This window comes from Oncorhynchus kisutch, unplaced genomic scaffold, assembly GCF_002021735.2.
Source record: "Oncorhynchus kisutch isolate 150728-3 unplaced genomic scaffold, Okis_V2 Okis04b-Okis11a_hom, whole genome shotgun sequence".
Lineage (NCBI taxonomy): Eukaryota > Metazoa > Chordata > Actinopteri > Salmoniformes > Salmonidae > Oncorhynchus > Oncorhynchus kisutch.
In genome coordinates, this window is record NW_022261981.1 from 1,027,501 (window position 1) to 1,047,596 (window position 20,096).

The window sequence follows — 20,096 nt, forward strand, 5'->3', positions numbered from 1 at the left end:
CTATTGTAATGATCTATTCTAATTATGGGCCTAATATGAAAATGGTATGTTCCCTCTATCAGTTCACCAAATTAAAGCAGTCTTATCAGTCTACTCTGGACTACTTGGAGTAGGCTACACAGGGAGAGCATGCGTAATTAGAGTAGGCTACACAGGGAGAGCGTGTGTAATTAGAGTAGGCTACACAGGGAGAGCAGCGTAATTATACATTACCGTTCAAAAGTTTGGGGTCACATGTTTTTGAAAGAAAAGCAATTTTTTTGAGGACAAGTACATTAGTGTCTAGTTTGAGAAACAGACACCTCAAAAGTCCTCAACTGGCAGCCTCATTAAATAGTACAAGAATAGACTGGCGAGTTTCAGAAGAAAATGATTTGTTTCTGGCCTGTAACCGAACCCACAAATGCTGATGCTCCAGATACTCAACTAGTCTAAAAAATGACAGTTTTCTTGCTTCTTTAAATCAGGACAACAGTTTTCAGCTGTGCTAACATACACGCAAAAGTGTTTTCTAATGATCAATTAGCCTTTTAAAATGATAAACTTTGATTAGCTAACACAACGTGCCATTGGAACACAGGAGTGATAGTTGCTGATAATGGGCCTCTGTACGCCTATGTAGATATTCTATAACAAATCAGCCGTTTCCAGCTACAACAGTCATTTACAACATTAACAATGTCTACACTGTATTTCTGATCAATATGATGTTATTTTAATGGACAGAAAAATAGCTTTTCTTTCAAAAACAATGACATTTCTAAGTGACCCCAAACTTTTGAACGGTAGTGTAAATGCTGAATGGCTTTCAATATCTGGGAAAATATCCACATCGGGCAGCAGGCGCAAGTGTCGGAGAATGTGGTGATGAGGCTAGTGGAACCTTCGGGGCGGCAGGTAGCCTAGTGGTTAGAGCATTGGGCCAGTAACCAAAAAGTTGCTACATCAAATCCTCGAGCTGACAAGGTAAAACTCTGTCATTCTGCTCCTGAACAAGGCAGTTAATCCACTGTTCCCAGGCTGTAGTTGTAAATAAGATGTTTTTCTTAACTGACTTGCCTAGTCAATTAGATGTTAAAAAAGAAACCCTAGGTTGGCAAGGGGAGCAATGTCACCATGGAAAATGTCTTCATTTCACTGTCATTGGTGAACAACAAGCTTGAAAAGAAAACAAGTCTGGCCGGCACTATGAACAAAGTGAGTCAGGAGCTCCCTCCCTCTGTGCAAAATAAGGCACTGGCACAGCCGTGGTGTTGTGGTACAACGGTGTGGAAGAATGACAAGACAATTGGACACAATAAAGAGAAAACCAGAGACTATTACCAACTACAACCAAACAAAGGCATGTCAAAGTGTGTCAAGCAAGTGAAAGGTAGTCAAATTGTTTTTATTGTCAGGACAAGGAATAACAGCTAAATTAAATCCAACTGATGCCGTTGCATGAAGATGTACACAAGAACGAGCTGACAATAATTTGATTATTTTTTAAAACTTATATTCATTATAATGCCTTTACTGCTTTTGTGCCGAGTTTCACGATTTATCAAGGTGTTATAATGATGTTGAGGCTACTGTTGTTTTCATCAAGGCCTTATGATGATGTTGAGGCCACTGTTGTTTTCATCAAGGCCTTATGATGATGTTGAGGCTACTGTTGTTTTCATCAAGGCCTTATGATGATGTTGAGGCTACTGTTGTTTTCATCAAGGCCTTATGATGATGTTGAGGCTACTGTTGTTTTCATCAAGGCCTTATGATGATGTTGAGGCCACTGTTGTTTCCATCAAGGCCTTATGATGATGTTGAGGCTACTGATGTTTTCATCAAGGCCTTATGATGATGTTGAGGCTACTGATGTTTTCATCAAGGCCTTATGATGATGTTGAGGCTACTGATGTTTTCATCAAGGCCTTATGATGATGTTGAGGCTACTGATGTTTTCATCAAGGCCTTATGATGATGTTGAGGCTACTGATGTTTTCATCAAGGCCTTATGATGATGTTGAGGCCACTGTTGTTTTCATCAAGGCCTTATGATGATGTTGAGGCTACTGTTGTTTTCATCAAGGCCTTATGATGATGTTGAGGCTACTGATGTTTTCATCAAGGCCTTATGATGATGTTGAGGCCACTGTTGTTTTCATCAAGGCCTTATGATGATGTTGAGGCTACTGATGTTTTCATCAAGGCCTTATGATGATGTTGAGGCTATTGACATTTTCATCAAGGTCTTATAATGATGTCGAGGCTACTGATGTTTTCATCAAGGCCTTATGATGATGAGGCTGTTATCATGTTCAAATGAAATATTCATTCTGTTTCACAGTTGTTACAAAGGTACTCCACAAATAGAATTGATTGAACAATTAAATATATATATTTTACATTTAGCCTGCAGTAACTTCAACTAATGAAAATGCCATTGTGTTATTTCAAATAGAAAAAACAAATTGTATTCTAATGTTACCCAAATGTTTATTTTTGTGATAGCATTATCAAATATATTAATTACACTGTTGGCACTGTCAGGCCTCCTGAGTGGCACAGTGGTCTAAGGCACAACATTGCAGTGCTAGCTGAGCCACCAGAGATTCTGGGTTCGAGTCCAGGCTCTGTCACAGCTGACTGTCAGTTAGCCTTAATTCTCTCACAGCATCCAGCCTGTTTGACACAAAGCTATTTTCCACATTTTAGACCACTTTTTTTCTCAGGCCTCCATTGATTTAGTCACCCAAATCTTCACCATCCTACAAGGGTAAAAACTCCAATCAATTTGGAACGGATTATGATAGAGACATGGGGTTAGAACAATTGGTTTTGTTAGAGGAGTATTTACACAATGAACATTTACCTATTGGTCAAAATATGTGTTTGTGATTGGACACCTTACACACTCTTAAAAACACAATACTTTAAACATGAGTCATCAACAAAACCAATGAAAGCAGGGCTGCAGTGCAATGCTTTCCCAGCGGCCATTTTGTTAATGAACAACCAGTACAACGGGATGTTTAAAATGATAAGCGCTGTCATTATTATTCAAATTCACGACTCTCCCACTCTATCTTACCCTTCCCTTTGATATCAAACAATGCGTTTCATCCCACACAGAAAGCTAGCCGGCTTTCTGACACCTAACAAATGCTCTTTTTTCACTGAAGCCTCCCCTTTATCACTCCCCCTCTGTGTCCCAAATGGCACCCCTATTCCCTTTATAGTGTGACCTGTGACCAGGGCCCATGGGTAAAGTAGTGAACTATATAGGGAATAGGGTTCCATTTGGGATGCAAGTCTGTTCTCACATCAAATGGGTCTGTTTTGATAATTAAGCCAGCAGGCGTCCAATGTGGATAGTGGGCTGTTACACAACCTGGGAAGTTATTTGATGTTGTTTATACCCCCATTGTGTCTAACCTCTTTTTAGGGCTTTAATTTCAATAGGCAATGTAATCAGGAGCTCATTAATTGAACGTGACACCTGTCTGTTTGTTACCTGATCGACAGGCGATGTCAACGTCTTTCTCAAAGTCCGTCTGTTGGGAGAGAAAAGACAACAGTGGTGAAAATACGGTCAGATATAGATGTAGACATAGATGTAGACGTAGATGTAGACATAGATGTAGACATAGATGTAGACATAGATGTAGATGTAGACATAGATGTAGACGTAGAAGTAGACATAGATGTAGACCTAGATGTAGACATAGATGTAGACGTAGATGTAGATGTAGACGTAGATGTAGATGTAGACATAGATGTAGACATAGATGTAGATGTAGACATAGATGTAGATGTAGACATAGATGTAGACATAGATGTAGACATAGATGTAGACGTAGATGTAGACGTAGATGTAGACGTAGATGTAGACATAGATGTAGACGTAGATGTAGACATAGATATAGACATAGATGTAGACATAGATGTAGACATAGATGTAGATGTAGACATAGATGTAGACATAGATGTAGATGTAGACATAGATGTAGACATAGATGTAGATGTAGACGTAGATGTAGACATAGATGTAGACGTAGATGTAGACATAGATGTAGACATAGATGTAGATGTAGACATAGATGTAGACATAGATGTAGATGTAGACATAGATGTAGACATAGATGTAGATGTAGATGTAGACGTAGATGTAGACGTAGATGTAGATGTAGACATAGATGTAGACATAGATGTAGATGTAGACATAGATGTAGAACATAGATGTAGACATAGATGTAGACATAGATGTAGATGTAGACCGTAGACATAGATGTAGACGTAGATGTAGACATAGATGTAGACATAGATGTAGACATAGATGTAGATATAGATGTAGACATAGATGTAGACATAGATGTAGACATAGATGTCAGCATTGACACAACACAATACGTCACATATTGTGACACTGCCACAAGTGTGAGGTAATAGTACAAACTCTTGTATTTTCCTTTTCATGCTGTTACATTATATTATGTATCTGTTTATGTTATGAATCTGTTATGTAATCTGTTAATGTATCTGTTATGTTATGAAATCTGTTATGTATCTGTTATGAATCTGTTATGTATCTGTTATGAATCTGTTATGTATCTGTTATGTTATGAATCTGTTATGTATCTGTTATGAATCTGTATGTATCTGTTATGAATCTGTTATGAATCTGTTATGTATCTGTTATGAATCTGTTATGTATCTGTTATGTATCTGTTATGAATCTGTTATGTATCTGTTATGTTATGTATCTGTTATGTATCTGTTATGAATCTGTTATGTATCTGTTATGAATCTGTTATGTATCTGTTATGTATCTGTTATGTATCTGTTATGTATCTGTTATGAATCTGTTATGTTATGTATCTGTTATGTATCTGTTATGTATCTGTTATGTATCTGTTATGTATCTGTTATGAATCTGTTATGTTATGTATCTGTTATGTATCTGTTATGTATCTGTTATGTATCTGTTATGTATCTGTTATGTATCTGTTATGTATCTGTTATGAATCTGTTATGTTATGTATCTGTTATGTATCTGTTATGTATCTGTTATGTATCTGTTATGTATCTGTTATGTATCTGTTATGTATATGTTATGTATCTGTTATGTATCTGTTATGTATCTGTTATGTATCTGTTATGTATCTGTTATGAATCTGTTATGTATCTGTTATGTTATGTATCTGTTATGTATCTGTTATGAATCTGTATGTATCTGTTTATGTATCTGTTATGTTATGAATCTGTTATGAATATGTTATGAATCTGTTATGTTATGAATATGTTATGAATCTGTTATGTATCTGTTATGTATCTGTTATGTTATGTATCTGTTATGTATCTGTTATGTTATGTATCTGTTATGTATCTGTTATGTTATGTATCTGTTATGTATCTGTTATGTATCTGTTATGAATCTGTTATGAATCTGTTATGAATCTGTTATGTTATGTATCTGTTATGTATCTGTTATGTATCTGTTATGTTATGTATCTGTTATGTATCTGTTATGTATCTGTTATGTATCTGTTATGTATCTGTTATGAATCTGTTATGAATCTGTTATGTTATGTATCTGTTATGAATCTGTTATGTTTTATATCTGTTATGTTATGTATCTGTTATGAATCTGTTATGTTATGTATCTGTTATGTATCTGTTATGTTATGTATCTGTTATGTATCTGTTATGTATCTGTTATGAATCTGTTATGAATCTGTTATGTTATGTATCTGTTATGAATCTGTTATGTTTTATATCTGTTATGTTATGTATCTGTTATGAATCTGTTATGTTTTATATCTGTTATGTTATGTATCTGTTATGTATCTGTTATGTTATGTATCTGTTATGAATCTGTTATGTATCTGTTATGTTATGTATCTGTTATGTATCTGTTATGTTATGTATCTGTTATGAATCTGTTATGTATCTGTTATGTTATGTATCTGTTATGTATCTGTTATGTTATGTATCTGTTATGTATCTGTTATGTTATGTATCTGTTATGTATCTGTTATGTATCTGTTATGTTATGTATCTGTTATGTATCTGTTATGTTATGTATCTGTTATGTATCTGTTATGTTATGTATCTGTTATGTATCTGTTATGTTATGTATCTGTTATGTTATGTATCTGTTATGTATCTGTTATGTATCTGTTATGTATCTGTTATGTATCTGTTATGTTATGTTATGTATCTGTTATGTTATGTATCTGTTATGTTATGTATCTGTTATGTATCTGTTATGTTATGTATCTGTTATGTATCTGTTATGTTATGTATCTGTTATGTATCTGTTATGTATCTGTTTATGTTATGTATCTGTTATGTTTATCTTTGTATGTATCTGTTATGTTTATGTATCTGTATTGTATCTGTTATGTATCTGTTATGTATCTGTTTATGTATCTGTTATGTATGTTATGCATCTGGTTATGTTGTTGTATCTGTTTATGTATCTGTTATGGTATGAATTTGTATGTATATGTTATGTATCTGTATGTTATGAATCTGGTTATGTATCTGTTATGTTTATGTATCTGTTATGTATCTGTTACTGATTATGTATCTGTTATGAATCTGTTTATGGTTTTGTATCTGTTTATGTATCTGTTATGTTATGAATCGTTTATGTTTATGTATCGTGTTATTGTATCTGTTATGTATCTGTTATGTACTGTTATGTTATGTTATGTATCTGTTATGTTTGTATCTGTTATGTATCTGTTATGTTATGAATTTGTTATGTATCTGTTATGTATCTGTTATGTATCTGTTATATATCTGTTATGTTATTGAATCTGTTATGTTATGTATCTGTTATGTATCTGTTATGTATCTGTTATGTATCTGTTATGTATCTGTTTATGTATCTGTTATGTATCTGTTTATGTTATGTATCTGTTATGTATCTGTTATGTATCTGTTTATGTTATGAATTGTTATGTATCTGTTATATATCTGTTTATGTATCTGTTATGTATCTGTTATGTATTGTTATATATCTGTTATATATCTGTTATGTATCTGTTAATATCTTGTTATGTACTGTTATGTATCTGTTATGTATCTGTTATGTATCTGTTATGCTAATGTATCTGTTATGTATCTGTTATGTATCCGTTATGTATCTGTTATGTATCTGTTATGTATCTGTTATGTATCTGTTATGCTATGTAATCTTTATGTATCTGTTATATATCTGTTATGTATCTGTTATGTATCTGTTTGTACTGTTATGTTGTATCTGTTATGTTCTGTTATGTTATGTATCTGTTTGTATCTGTTATGTATCTGTTTATGTATCTGTTATGTATGTATCTGTTATGTATCTGTTATATATCTGTTATGTATCTGTTATGTATCTGTTATGTATCTGTTATGTATCTGTTATGTTATGTATCTGTTATGCTATGTATCTGTTATGTATCTGTTATGTTATGTATCTGTTATGCTAGTATCTGTTATGTTATGTATCTGTATGCTATGTATCTGTTATGTATCTGTTATGTTATGTATCTGTTATGCTATGTATCTGTTATGTATCTGTTATGTTATGTATCTGTTATGTTATGTATCTGTTATGCTATGTATCTGTTATGTATCTGTTATGTTATGTATCTGTTATGTATCTGTATATATCTGTATGTATCTGTTATGTATCTGTTATGTATCTGTTATGTATCTGTTATGCTAACTGTTATGTATCTGTTATGTATCTGTTATGTATCTGTTATGTATCTGTTATGTTATTATCTGTTATGTATCTGTTATGTATCTGTTATGCTATGTATCTGTTATGTATCTGTTATGTATCTGTTATGTATCTGTATGTATCTGTTATGTTATGTATCTGTTATGTATCTGTTATGTATCTGTTATGTTATGTATTGTTATGTATCTGTTATGCTATGTATCTGTTATGTATCTGTTATGTATCTGTTATGTTATGTATCTGTTATGTATCTGTTATGTATCTGTTTATGTATCTGTTATGTTATGTATCTGTTATGTATCTGTTATGTATCTGTTATGTTATGTATCTGTTATGTATCTGTTATGTTATGTATCTGTTATGTATCGTATGTTATGTATCTGTTGTATCTGTTATGTATCTGTTATGTATCTGTTATGTTATGAAACTGTTATGTCTATTGATAGTATCTGTTATGTATCTGTTATATATCTGTTATATATCTGTTATGTATCTGTTATGTATCTGTTATATATCTGTTTATATTGTATGTATCTGTTATGTATCTGTTATGTATCTGTTATGTATCTGTTATGCTATGTATCTGTTATGTATCTGTTATGTATCCGTTATGTATCTGTTATGTATCTGTTATGTATCTGTTTATGTATCTGTTATGCTATGTATCTGTTATGTATCAGTTATATATCTGTTATGTATCTGTTATGTATCTGTTATGTATCTGTTATGTATCTGTTATGTATCTGTTATGTATCTGTTATGTTATGTATCTGTTATGTATCTGTTATATATCTGTTATGTATCTGTTATGTATCTGTTATGTTATGTATCTGTTATGTATCTGTTATGTTATGTATTGTTATGTATCTGTTATGTATCTGTTATGTATCTGTTATGTATCTGTTATGTATCTGTTATGTATCTGTTATATATCTGTTATGTATTGTTATGTATCTGTTATGTATCTGTTATGTATTGTTATGTTATGTAATCTGTTATGCTATGTATCTGTTATGTATCTGTTATGTTATGTATCTGTTATGCTATGTATCTGTTATGTTATGTATCTGTTTATGCTATGTATCTGTTATGTATCTGTTATGTTATGTATCTGTTATGCTATGTATCTGTTATGTATCTGTTATGTTATGTATCTGTTATGCTATGTATCTGTTATGTTTATGTATCTGTTATGCTATGTATCTGTTATGTATCTGTTATGTTATGTATCTGTTATGTATCTGTTATATATCTGTTATGTATCTGTTATGTATCTGTTATGTATCTGTTATGTATCTGTTATGTATCTGTTATGTATCTGTTATGCTATGTATCTGTTATGTATCTGTTATGTATCTGTTATGTTATGTATCTGTTATGTATCTGTTATGTATCTGTTATGCTATGTATCTGTTATGTATCTGTTATGTATCTGTTATGTATCTGTTATGTATCTGTTATGTTATGTATCTGTTATGTATCTGTTATGTATCTGTTATGTATCTGTTATGTTATGTATCTGTTTTGTATCTGTTATGTATCTGTTATGTATCTGTTATGTTATGTATCTGTTATGTATCTGTTATGTATCTGTTATGTTATGTATCTGTTATGCTATGTATCTGTTATGTATCTGTTATGTATCTGTTATGTATCTGTTATGTTATGTATCTGTTATGTATCTGTTATGTATCTGTTATGTATCTGTTATGTATCTGTTATGTATCTGTTATGTTATGTATCTGTTATGTATCTGTTATGTATCTGTTATGTATCTGTTATGTTATGTATCTGTTATGTATCTGTTATGTATCTGTTATGTATCTGTTATGTATCTGTTATGTTATGTATCTGTTATGTATCTGTTATATATCTGTTATGTATCTGTTATGTATCTGTTATGTATCTGTTATGTATCTGTTATGTTATGTATCTGTTATGTATCTGTTATGTTATGTATCTGTTATGTATCTGTTATGTATCTGTTATGTTATGTATCTGTTATGTATCTGTTATGTATCTGTTATGTTATGAATCTGTTATGTATCTGTTATGTTATGTATCTGTTATGTATCTGTTATGTTATGTATCTGTTATGTATCTGTTATGTATCTGTTATGTATCTGTTATGTATCTGTTATGTATCTGTTATGTTATGAATCTGTTATGTATCTGTTATGTTATGTATCTGTTATGTATCTGTTATGTATCTGTTATGTATCTGTTATGTATCTGTTATGTTATGTATCTGTTATGTATCTGTTATATATCTGTTATGTATCTGTTATGTATCTGTTATGTTATGTATCTGTTATGTATCTGTTATGTATCTGTTATGTTATGAATCTGTTATGTATCTGTTATGTTATGTATCTGTTATGTATCTGTTATGTATCTGTTATATATCTGTTATGTATCTGTTATGTATCTGTTATGTTATGTATCTGTTATGTATCTGTTATGTATCTGTTATGTTATGAATCTGTTATGTATCTGTTATGTTATGTATCTGTTATGTTATGTATATGTTATGTATCTGTTATGTATCTGTTATGTATCTGTTATGTTATGTATCTGTTATGTATCTGTTATGTATCTGTTATGTATCTGTTATGTATCTGTTATGTTATGTATCTGTTATGTATCTGTTATGTTATGTATCTGTTATGTATCTGTTATGTTATGTATATGTTATGTATCTGTTATGTTATGTATCTGTTATGTATCTGTTATGTTATGTATCTGTTATGTATCTGTTATGTATCTGTTATATATCTGTTATGTATCTGTTATGTATCTGTTATGTATCTGTTATGTATCTGTTATGAATCTGTTATGTTATGTATCTGTTATGTATCTGTTATGTATCTGTTATGTATCTGTTATGTATCTGTTATGTATCTGTTATGTTATGTATCTGTTATGTATCTGTTATGTTATGTATCTGTTATGTATCTGTTATGTTATGTATCTGTTATGTTATGCATCTGCCAGTTCTTTCTGCCTTATTTGCACATTTTGCTGGACTATCCCTTTAATAGGGCTTGTCCCTTTAAGAAAAAAGTAGCAGTTTGGGGACATGTTTGGCGTGTAACTGGCTGAGGTTCTATTTGTGTGGAAAACTTTTTAAGCACAGGAGGCTGCTGAGTGGAGGCCAGCTTATAATAATAGCTGGAATGGATTAAATGGAATGGCATCAAACACAAAGGAATCCATGTGTTTGATGTGTTGGATACCAATCCATAAATTCTGTTCCATCCATTACTAATAGCCCATCCTCAATTAAGGAGCCACCGGCTGCCTGTGCTTTTAAACACAGATCCATTCCAGGGAATTCTTTTAGTTTGTTATTGTTGATTTTGACTCCTATTTTTAAGATGAGCAGAGCTGTTGTGAGGAAATCTACCCAGGGCTGGATTTCCCTCAACCATCCGGTGAGATCTATCCTGCTGATTGTATTTTATTTAGAATGACTTGCATTTTTGCATTTTGAAGGGGGATTTCTTATTTTGACTTTTTCATTGACTTTTGGACTATTTTTCATTGGGATTCTATTTGGGATTTAGACTTCCTGAACTTTATCTTGTGTCTATTTGAATTGGTTTTGTGAAATGATACACATACTATGACCATATGCTTATTTTGCTCACTGTATTCATTTTGTCTGCCTTGCCTTGGTCACCCTCATATAAACACAGCATTTCTTTTAACTTTAATATTGTAGCATGGTTTGAGATCCGAGATGATTGTTACACTATGACATCATAAAAGAAACCTAGAACAACTCCAGCCACATGCAGTGTTGAGATGAATTAAGTCAATAAGAACAATCCCAATAACAAGCTCTTTTGACCTCTGATGAAACAAGTCATCTTTATATAGGAGTTTCATTGCATCTATCTATTTCCTTTCCCTGTTTGGGTCAGTTACTGTCAACTTAATGGTCCTATTCTCCCTGCTCCGTTACCAACTATATAGCAACACGCCTGCATATAACAGGGAATTTGTAGCACTAAAACAGCGATTGGGAACGAATCACTGTTTGTTCTCTGCAAGTGATTCTATTGAACCGGGGGCACTCCGACAGCCAACACACCATTCTACAACAGTGGAAATTAATTCAATCTGTGTAGGAGGATATTAGAATACAACGTTGGGTAGATCAGATGATAGTTATGATGAGTGAAGGTTGTTGGCAGTTGGCGTTCTGCTGGATCAAGAGATTTGGTGTGGCGTTACAAAGGTCATTCAAACAACTGGTGCTTTATTACTGTGTGTGTGTGTGTGTGCGTGTGTGCGTGTGTGCGTGTGTGTGTGTGTGCGTGTGTGTGTGTGTGCGTGTGTGTGTGCGTGCATACGTGCGTGTGTGTGACAATGGAGAGGGGGCTTGGTAAAATGATGAAAATTGACGCTTGACGAAAGTGACAAATGAGTTTAATCAAAATGAATCCAGGAAGTTGGAAAATGGATCTCATTTATTAAAGTGTGTGTGTGTATGCTTGTGCATGTGTGTGATCTGTTACAGGGGCCAGGGCCACGTGCTGGTCTACACTGTGTGTAATTACAGTTGAACTAAAGCAGCTACAGTATAACGTCGGGTACCAATGCCTCATCCAGCCCAACCAGCAGATTTGGAATTTCAGTTTACTTCCTTAATCGACTGAATTGAAATGGAATGGATCCCAACCCTGCTATGAAGGCTTGTCTTGAGGGTTTGTAATACTATACCCTTTTCACACTGAGCTGAGCCAAGGCGATCCCTGCCGAGCCGTACTGCACTGGCCTGGTTAGGCATCCACCACAGTTGCTGGAAACATACTGGAAAGGACAATGTGAAAAGAATGTCTCCTAGCCAGAGCCAGCACAGTACGGTTCAGTTCAACCCTATAGTGTGAATCAGCTGTTAGAAGCAAATCCTAACCTCCATTTAAGTGGAATTTTCACTTGGTTTGTGTCCCAAATGGCACTCTATTCCCTATTGGCCCTGGTCAAAAATAGTGCACTATATAGGGAATAGGGTGCCATTTCAGACTTAGTCCCATTGACATCAATTCACATTTTACTCGTGATCATGTGGATGTGATCCTTTGTTTCAAATATAAAAGCGGGTATAGGCTTTGGTTGAGCACAGAGGAGGCTGGTGAGGGGAGGACGGTACATATAATGGATGGAATGAATTAACTGGATTGGTATCGAACACATGGAAACAAGGTGTTTGATGTGTTTGAGACCATTCCATTTATTTCTGTTCCAGCCATTACCCCGAGCCCGTCCTCCCCATTGAAAATGCAAACCAGCCACCACTGGGTCGAGGGTTATACAGTACTGGTGTTATCGTACCATAATCTGAGCATGACCGTTGGGGAAAGTTCCAGTGTTGTCAGCGTTGAGGGGGTCCTGACAGTTTCTGGGGTCCTGACAGTTTCTGAGACGACATCTGAAAGCATCTTGGACCTGGGGAAAGCGAAGCACCATAGAAGTAGTATTAGACACTTGACATTTAGTATTCTATGATATATAATGTGTATTTTAGTTTCTGACAGGCTATGACCATGACACTAGAGAGTAAAAACATCCTCTATTGTTCCTGCTGTAACCTCTTGCTCACAGTGATTACAGCTACATTCAAAGGGGAGGGGGGCAGGTTAATAGGAAAGTGATGTATTAGAGCACTTGACATAAGTATAATATTATATATCATGTGTATTTTAGTTTCTGAAAACATGCTCAATTGTTTCTGCTGGAACCTCTTGACCTTGCTCACAGTCATTACAGCTACGGATTTCATGTAATGGACATACACAAAACAGTGCAAATTGGTGAATTGAAATGAAAAAAAATACTTAAATAAATTGTAAAATGGTGCGTGCATATGTATTCACCCCCTTTGCTCTGAAGCCCCTATATAAGATCTGGTGAAACCAATTACCTTCAGAAGTCACATAATTAGTTAAATAAAGTCCACATGTGACTAATCTAAGTGTCAAATCAAATCAAATGTATTTATGTAGCCCTTCGTACATCCGCTGATATCTCAAAGTGCTGTACAGAAACCCAGCCTAAAACCCCAAACAGCAAGCAATGCAGGTGTAGTGTCATATGATCTGTCACATTATCCCTGTTCTGAAGGCCCCAGAGTCTGCAACACCACTAAGCAAGGGGCACCACCAAGCAAGTGGAACCATGAAGACCAAGGAGTTCTCCAAACAGGTCAGGGACAAAGTTTGGAGAAGTACAGATCAGGGTTGGGTTATAAAACAATATCCCAAACTTCGAACATCCCACGGAGCACCATTAAATCCATTATTAAAAAATGGAAAGAATATGGCACCACAACAAACCTGCCAACAAAGAGACCAAAGATAACCCTGAAGGAGCTGCAAAGCTCCACAGCGGAGATCGGAGTATCTGTCCATAAGACCACTTTAAGCAGTACACTCCACAGAGCTGGGCCTTATGGAAGAGTGGCCAGAAAAAAGCCATTGCTTAAAGAAAAAAATAAGCAAACATGTTTGGTGTTCATCAAAAGGCATGTGGGAGACTCCCCAAACATATGGAAGAAGGTATTCTGGTCAGATGAGATTAAAATGTAGCTTTTTGACCATCAAGGAAAACACTATGTCTGGCACAAACCCAACACCTCTCATCATCCTGAGAACCCCATCCACACAGTGAAGCATGGTGGTGGCAGCAACATGCTGTGGGGATATTTTTAATTGGCAGGGACTGGGAAACTGTGGGTGGCTCTAAATACAGGGAAATTCTTGCGTCAGCCTTTCAGAGATTTGAGGCTGGGACGGAGGTTCACCTTCCAGCAGGAGAATGACTCTAAGCATACTGCTAAAGCAACACTCAAGTGGGGAAACATTTAAATGTCTTGGAATGGCCTTGTCAAAGCCCAGACCTCAATCCAATTGAGAACCTGTGGTATGACTTAAAGATTGTTGTACACCAGCGGAACCCATCCAACTTGAAAGAGCTGGAGCAGTTTTCCCAAAATCCCAGTGGCTAGATGTGCCAAGCTAATAGAGACACACCCCAAGAGACTTGCAGCTGTAATTGCAGCAAAATGTGGCTCTACAAAGTATTGACTTTGGGGGGGTGAATAGTTATGCACACTCAAGTATTCTGTTTTTTTGTCTTATTTCTTGTTTGATTCACAATAAAACATATTTTGCAGGCATGTTGTGTATCAAATGATACAAACACCCCAAAAATTAATTTTCATTCCAGGTTGTAAGGCAACAAAATAGGAAAAATGCCAAGGGGGGTGAATACTTTCGCAAGCCACTGTAGAACCAAGCTAAGGATGTCCTGGCTGGCTGAGAGTTCCCTTCTCTCTGCAGTGGTACTGAAAAGCCTCGTGTGGAAACTGAAGTGTGTCCTTGTAATGACATGATTTATATATGATCTTCTGAACTGAAACTGTTTACCTCTCAGAGAGATAGAGAAGACAGGAAGGAGTCTTGATGCAGAGCGGGATTCCCGGGTCGCCATAGGGACCCGACAGAGAAGTGTGTCCTTGTAATGACATGATTTATATATGTGTATAGAGACATACCCCAAGAGACTTGCAGATATAATTGCTGCAAAGTATTGTCTTCGGGGGGGGTGAATAGTTATGCATGCTTTAATGTTCTATTTTTGTTGTCTTATTTCTTGTTTGTTTCACAATAAAACATATTTTGCATCATCAAAGTGGTAGGCATGTTGTGTAAATAAAATGATACAACCCCCCCCCCCCAAAAATCTATTTTTAATTCCAGGTTGTAAGGCAACAAAATAGGAAAAATGCCAAAGGGGGTGAATACTTTTGCAAGTCACTGTAAACAAAACATCTGGAATTAATCCGGGCCAGATCACTAATCTCCTAATAATCTCCTAATAAATACTGTAGTTAGGGCCAAATGGGAAACATGACGTGTGTGTGTGTGTGTGCGTGTGTGTGTGTGTGTGTGTGTGTGTGTGTGTGTGTGTGTGTGTGTGTGTGTGTGTGTGTGTGTGTGTGTGTGTGTGTGTGTGTGTGTGTGTGTGTGTGGCCACAAGAGATAAGAGGGATTAAACATGTTTAAGGGTCAACAAAATGTTGTGACACAGGGTGTGACCTAGGCCATGTTCATTTGGCACCAAGTGTAAAATGGGGTGATTCTATCTGAATTGGTCCAATAAGAAACATTCATTTTTATATCCTGCTGTAAAGTATTTTTGGGGGGTCATTTTGATATGTTGTGCACTATGAACAGAATCCTACTGAAAGAGTATCCCATTATCCCCAACCCATACATACCTCCCCTTGTCCTTCCCTCACTTCCCCAAGACCTCTTTCTCCCTCTCCCTCCTCTCCCCCTCACCTTTCCTCACTTCCCCAATACTTCCCTCTCCCTCTCCCCTCTGCCCCTCTCCCTCTCCTTCCCATACTTCCCCAATACCTCCCTCCTCTCTCCCCTCTCCCCTCTCCCTCTCCCTCTCCTTCCCCAATACCTCCCTCTCCCCCTCTCCCCTCCCCTCTCCTTCCCTCACTTCCTCAATATACCTCCCTCTCCCTCCTCTCTCCCTCTTCCCTCTCTCTTCCTTACCTCTTTCCTCAGGATACAGTGCACCATGACGATGACAAAGCCCTGCAACGAGTCGAAGACAGAGAAGAGGATCTGAAATAGGATGGAACGCTTGTCTGTCATGGCCAGCACCGCAGACATCCAGGTCAGAGCCAGCAGAGGCAGAACCACACAGGAACTCCACAGAGAGGCCCTGACAGAGGGAGGGAGAGAGGAGGAAAGGATAGAGGGGGATGGGAGAGAGGGGGCGGGAGAGGGGGGAAGGGAGGGGAGAGAGTGGGCGGGAGAGGGGAAAGGGAAGGAGAGGGTTGGAGAGGGGAAACAGGGGGAGACAGGGGATAGAGGTTAACCTGGCACACATCAGATCACATAAGACATTACTGCCTGGCCAGACTACTACAGTGGTCTTTCTTGTAGATAGAAGACATTACTGCCTGGCCAGACTACTACAGTGGTCTTTCTTGTAGATAGAAGACATTACTGCCTGGCCAGACTACTACAGTGGTCTTTCTCGTAGATAGAATACATTACTGCCTGGCCAGACTAATGACTCACAAAGCCAGCAGTTCAATCTACAAATACAGAAGCACCAGAACCATCATCTACTGTGTAAGGACACATACTATCTTACCAGATAGTGTTCTGTTGTCTCTCTGACATGCAAGACATTACTGTCTGACTGCCCAGTACTCTACTATAGGTCTAACATTACTGTCTGACTACCCAGTACTCTACTATAGGTCTAACATTACTGTCTGACTACCCAGTACTCTACTATAGGTCTAACATTACTGTCTGACTACCCAGTACTCTACTATAGGTCTAACATTACTGTCTGACTACCCAGTACTCTACTATAGGTCTAACATTACTGTCTGACTACCCAGTACTCTACTATAGGTCTAACATTACTGTCTGACTGCCCAGTACTCTACTATAGGTCTAACATTACTGTCTGACTGCCCAGTACTCTACTACAGGTCTAACATTACTGTCTGACTGCCCAGTACTCTACTACAGGTCTAACATTACTGTCTGACTGCCCAGTACTCTACTACAGGTCTAACATTACTGTCTGACTGCCCAGTACTCTATTATAGGTCTAACATTACTGTCTGACTACCCAGTACTCTACTATAGGTCTAACATTACTGTCTGACTGCCCAGTACTCTACTACAGGTCTAATATTACCGTCTGACTGCCCAGTACTCTACTACAGGTCTAACATTGGCTATCTATGCAAGGACACATTTTCCATCCTGTTTATTCTCTGTAGATCTTCCAAGGTCTTGGTCCAGACACACAGACCATCAGACCAGTCATACACACGCACACACAGTTAATCTCATGAATTCCCAGTGCCAGGCATCGATGTCCTGTAAGAGAGAACTTACATGGCATTACTGGCTGTAGTTGCAGAGAGAGCAGTGGTGGACACCACACCACATTTGGCACATTTCAGAGTTAACCCTGTATGGGGCTCGTTCATCGGTCTGTGGGACAACAAACAACAAAACAACAGGAAATAGTGTTTAGTGAAGAAGCAGCACTATGACTAGTATAGCATTCCTTCTGTTCTCTCATACAACATGTGGACACTAGTGATGATAGTAGTGAAGAAGCAGCACTATGACTAGTATAACATTCCTTCTGTTCTCTCATACAACATGTGGACACTAGTGATGATAGTAGTGAAGAAGCAGCACTATGACTAGTATAGCATTCCTTCTGTTCTCTCATACAACATGTGGATACTAGTGATGACAGTAGTGAAGAAGCAGCACTACACCATCCCAACGTTCTCTATCATATTAGCAGAATCTAGGGCCAATTTTTCTGTATTTTTAACCCTTGTGTGGTGTTCATGCTATTCACCCAATGTTCACAGGTCTGATGGACACACAACATTTTGGGGTTATAAAACAATACAGCCATAACAGTTTACGTAAAAATACTTAATAATTCATACTTAGATGTTGACTAATATCAATTACAAGCAATATAGACAGCATACATGGTTCATATTTGCCATTAACTCATTTATCTATACAAGCGCTATTCATTTTTTTTTGTAAAATGTGATTTTTATAAACAAAAATAAATTATAATCAAGACATGGTGGAATAAATCATGTTTATCTTGAACAAATATAAATGAAACAATGTTTTCATCACAATTGATGTTTATTGCTTTGAACTGAACACATTGGAAGGACAAATTTTCCTACAGTATTTTATGGAAATGATAAATGAGCCCCATTGAACACAAATTAAGGCCAGTCTACACACCACATGAGGGACAGAGTTTTACTGTGTGTGTGTTGCAAATGTATTTCTTGCACTTGATGCATGTGTACTGTGTCTTCCTGTCCTTCTTGTCCACACACATCGCAGTGCTTCTTCTTGTTGCTACCGGCTGCAATCTAGAATGATGAAAACACTAAGTTCAGGAATTTTACTAACATCTCACTCACATATATAGTTATGGCATGCCAAGGTAGGAGAGTCAGACACACACATGCAACAACATCACTCACACTTACTTCCGCTATTGGAGTTGTTGGTTCTGTGGGTCGGGCAGATGGGGCACCAGCATCCTCTTCCTGAATCCTCCTCATGATGGCTGCAGAAGCTGGGGTCCTTGGGATATGTTGTCTTTTCTGGATTTGGGGTCTTACCAATGCCTTGCCCAGCTCCTTGAGAAAGAGGCGTGTCCCCTCTGGATTTGAGGTCTTACCAATGCCTTGCCCAGCTCCTTGAGAAAGAGGTGTGTCCCCTCTGGATTTGGGGTCTTACCAATGCCTTGCCCAGCTCCTTGAGAAAGAGACGTGACCCCTCTGGATTTGGGGTCTTACCAATGCCTTGCCCAACTCCTTAAGAAAGAGGCGTGTCCCCTCTGGATTTGGGGTCTTACCAATGCCTTGCCCAGCTCCTTGAGAAAGAGGCGTGTCTCTTCTGGATTTGAGGTCTTACCAATGCCTTGCCCAGCTCCTTGAGAAAGAGGCGTGTCCCCTCTGGATTTGAGGTCTTACCAATGCCTTGCCCAGCTCCTTGAGAAAGAGGCGTGTCTCCTCTGGATTTGAGGTCTTACCAATGCCTTGCCCAGCTCCTTGAGAAAGAGGCGTGTCTCCTCTGGATTTGAGGTCTTACCAATGCCTTGCCCAGCTCCTTGAGAAAGAGGCGTGTCTCCTCTGGATTTGAGTTCTTACCAATGCCTTGCCCAGCTCCTTGAGAAAGAGGCGTGTCTCCTCTGGATTTGAGGTCTTACCAATGCCTTGCCCAGCTCCTTGAGAAAGAGGCGTGTCTCCTCTGGATTTGAGGTCTTACCAATGCCTTGCCCAGCTCCTCTAGAAACAGCCGTCTCCTCTGGAGCTTCCCTCTGTTCCAGTCTGGGTTCAACGCCATCCAGTTGACAAGCGTGTTGTACGTCCAAGATGTTAAAAGAATATCACAAGTGGCCAGCAGAGGGTTCTTCTTCTGCAGCTGTAGCCAGTCACCAGCTTGTCTTGTCCACCCCTCCTTCTGTAGCATTGTAATCCATTATCATTTCTGTTTTTTGATGTTCCTGGTCACAGATTCTCCCATCCCTATGCAGCGTACTCATAAGTACCACATTTGTGCCTTTCTTTGGCACGTAGGACACTAGGGACGTGTCGGCCGTGAACACAAACTTAGAGGGATTGATAGGCCTCTTCCGTGCATTCAGCAGCTGAGGTGGGAGCTCTGGTCCTACCGTCGTCAGCTTCCTCTTGAGGAGCTCCTGTCCCAGCTTGTGCAAAGTAAAAAAGTTATCGCATGTGATGTTGTGGCCACGGAGTCACTGT

At 37.3% G+C, this 20,096-nt stretch overlaps 1 protein-coding gene across 1 annotated transcript in view; it reads right to left on the bottom strand.

The window, feature by feature from the left end:
* adgrb3 (adhesion G protein-coupled receptor B3) overlaps positions 1–20,096 on the bottom strand; it is a 396,998-nt gene that overhangs the window by 12,558 nt on the left and 364,344 nt on the right. The window contains 4 exon segments of the mRNA XM_031813016.1: positions 3,494–3,533; positions 13,058–13,171; positions 16,294–16,465; positions 17,668–17,766. Coding sequence (XP_031668876.1) covers positions 3,494–3,533; positions 13,058–13,171; positions 16,294–16,465; positions 17,668–17,766 — 425 coding nt within the window.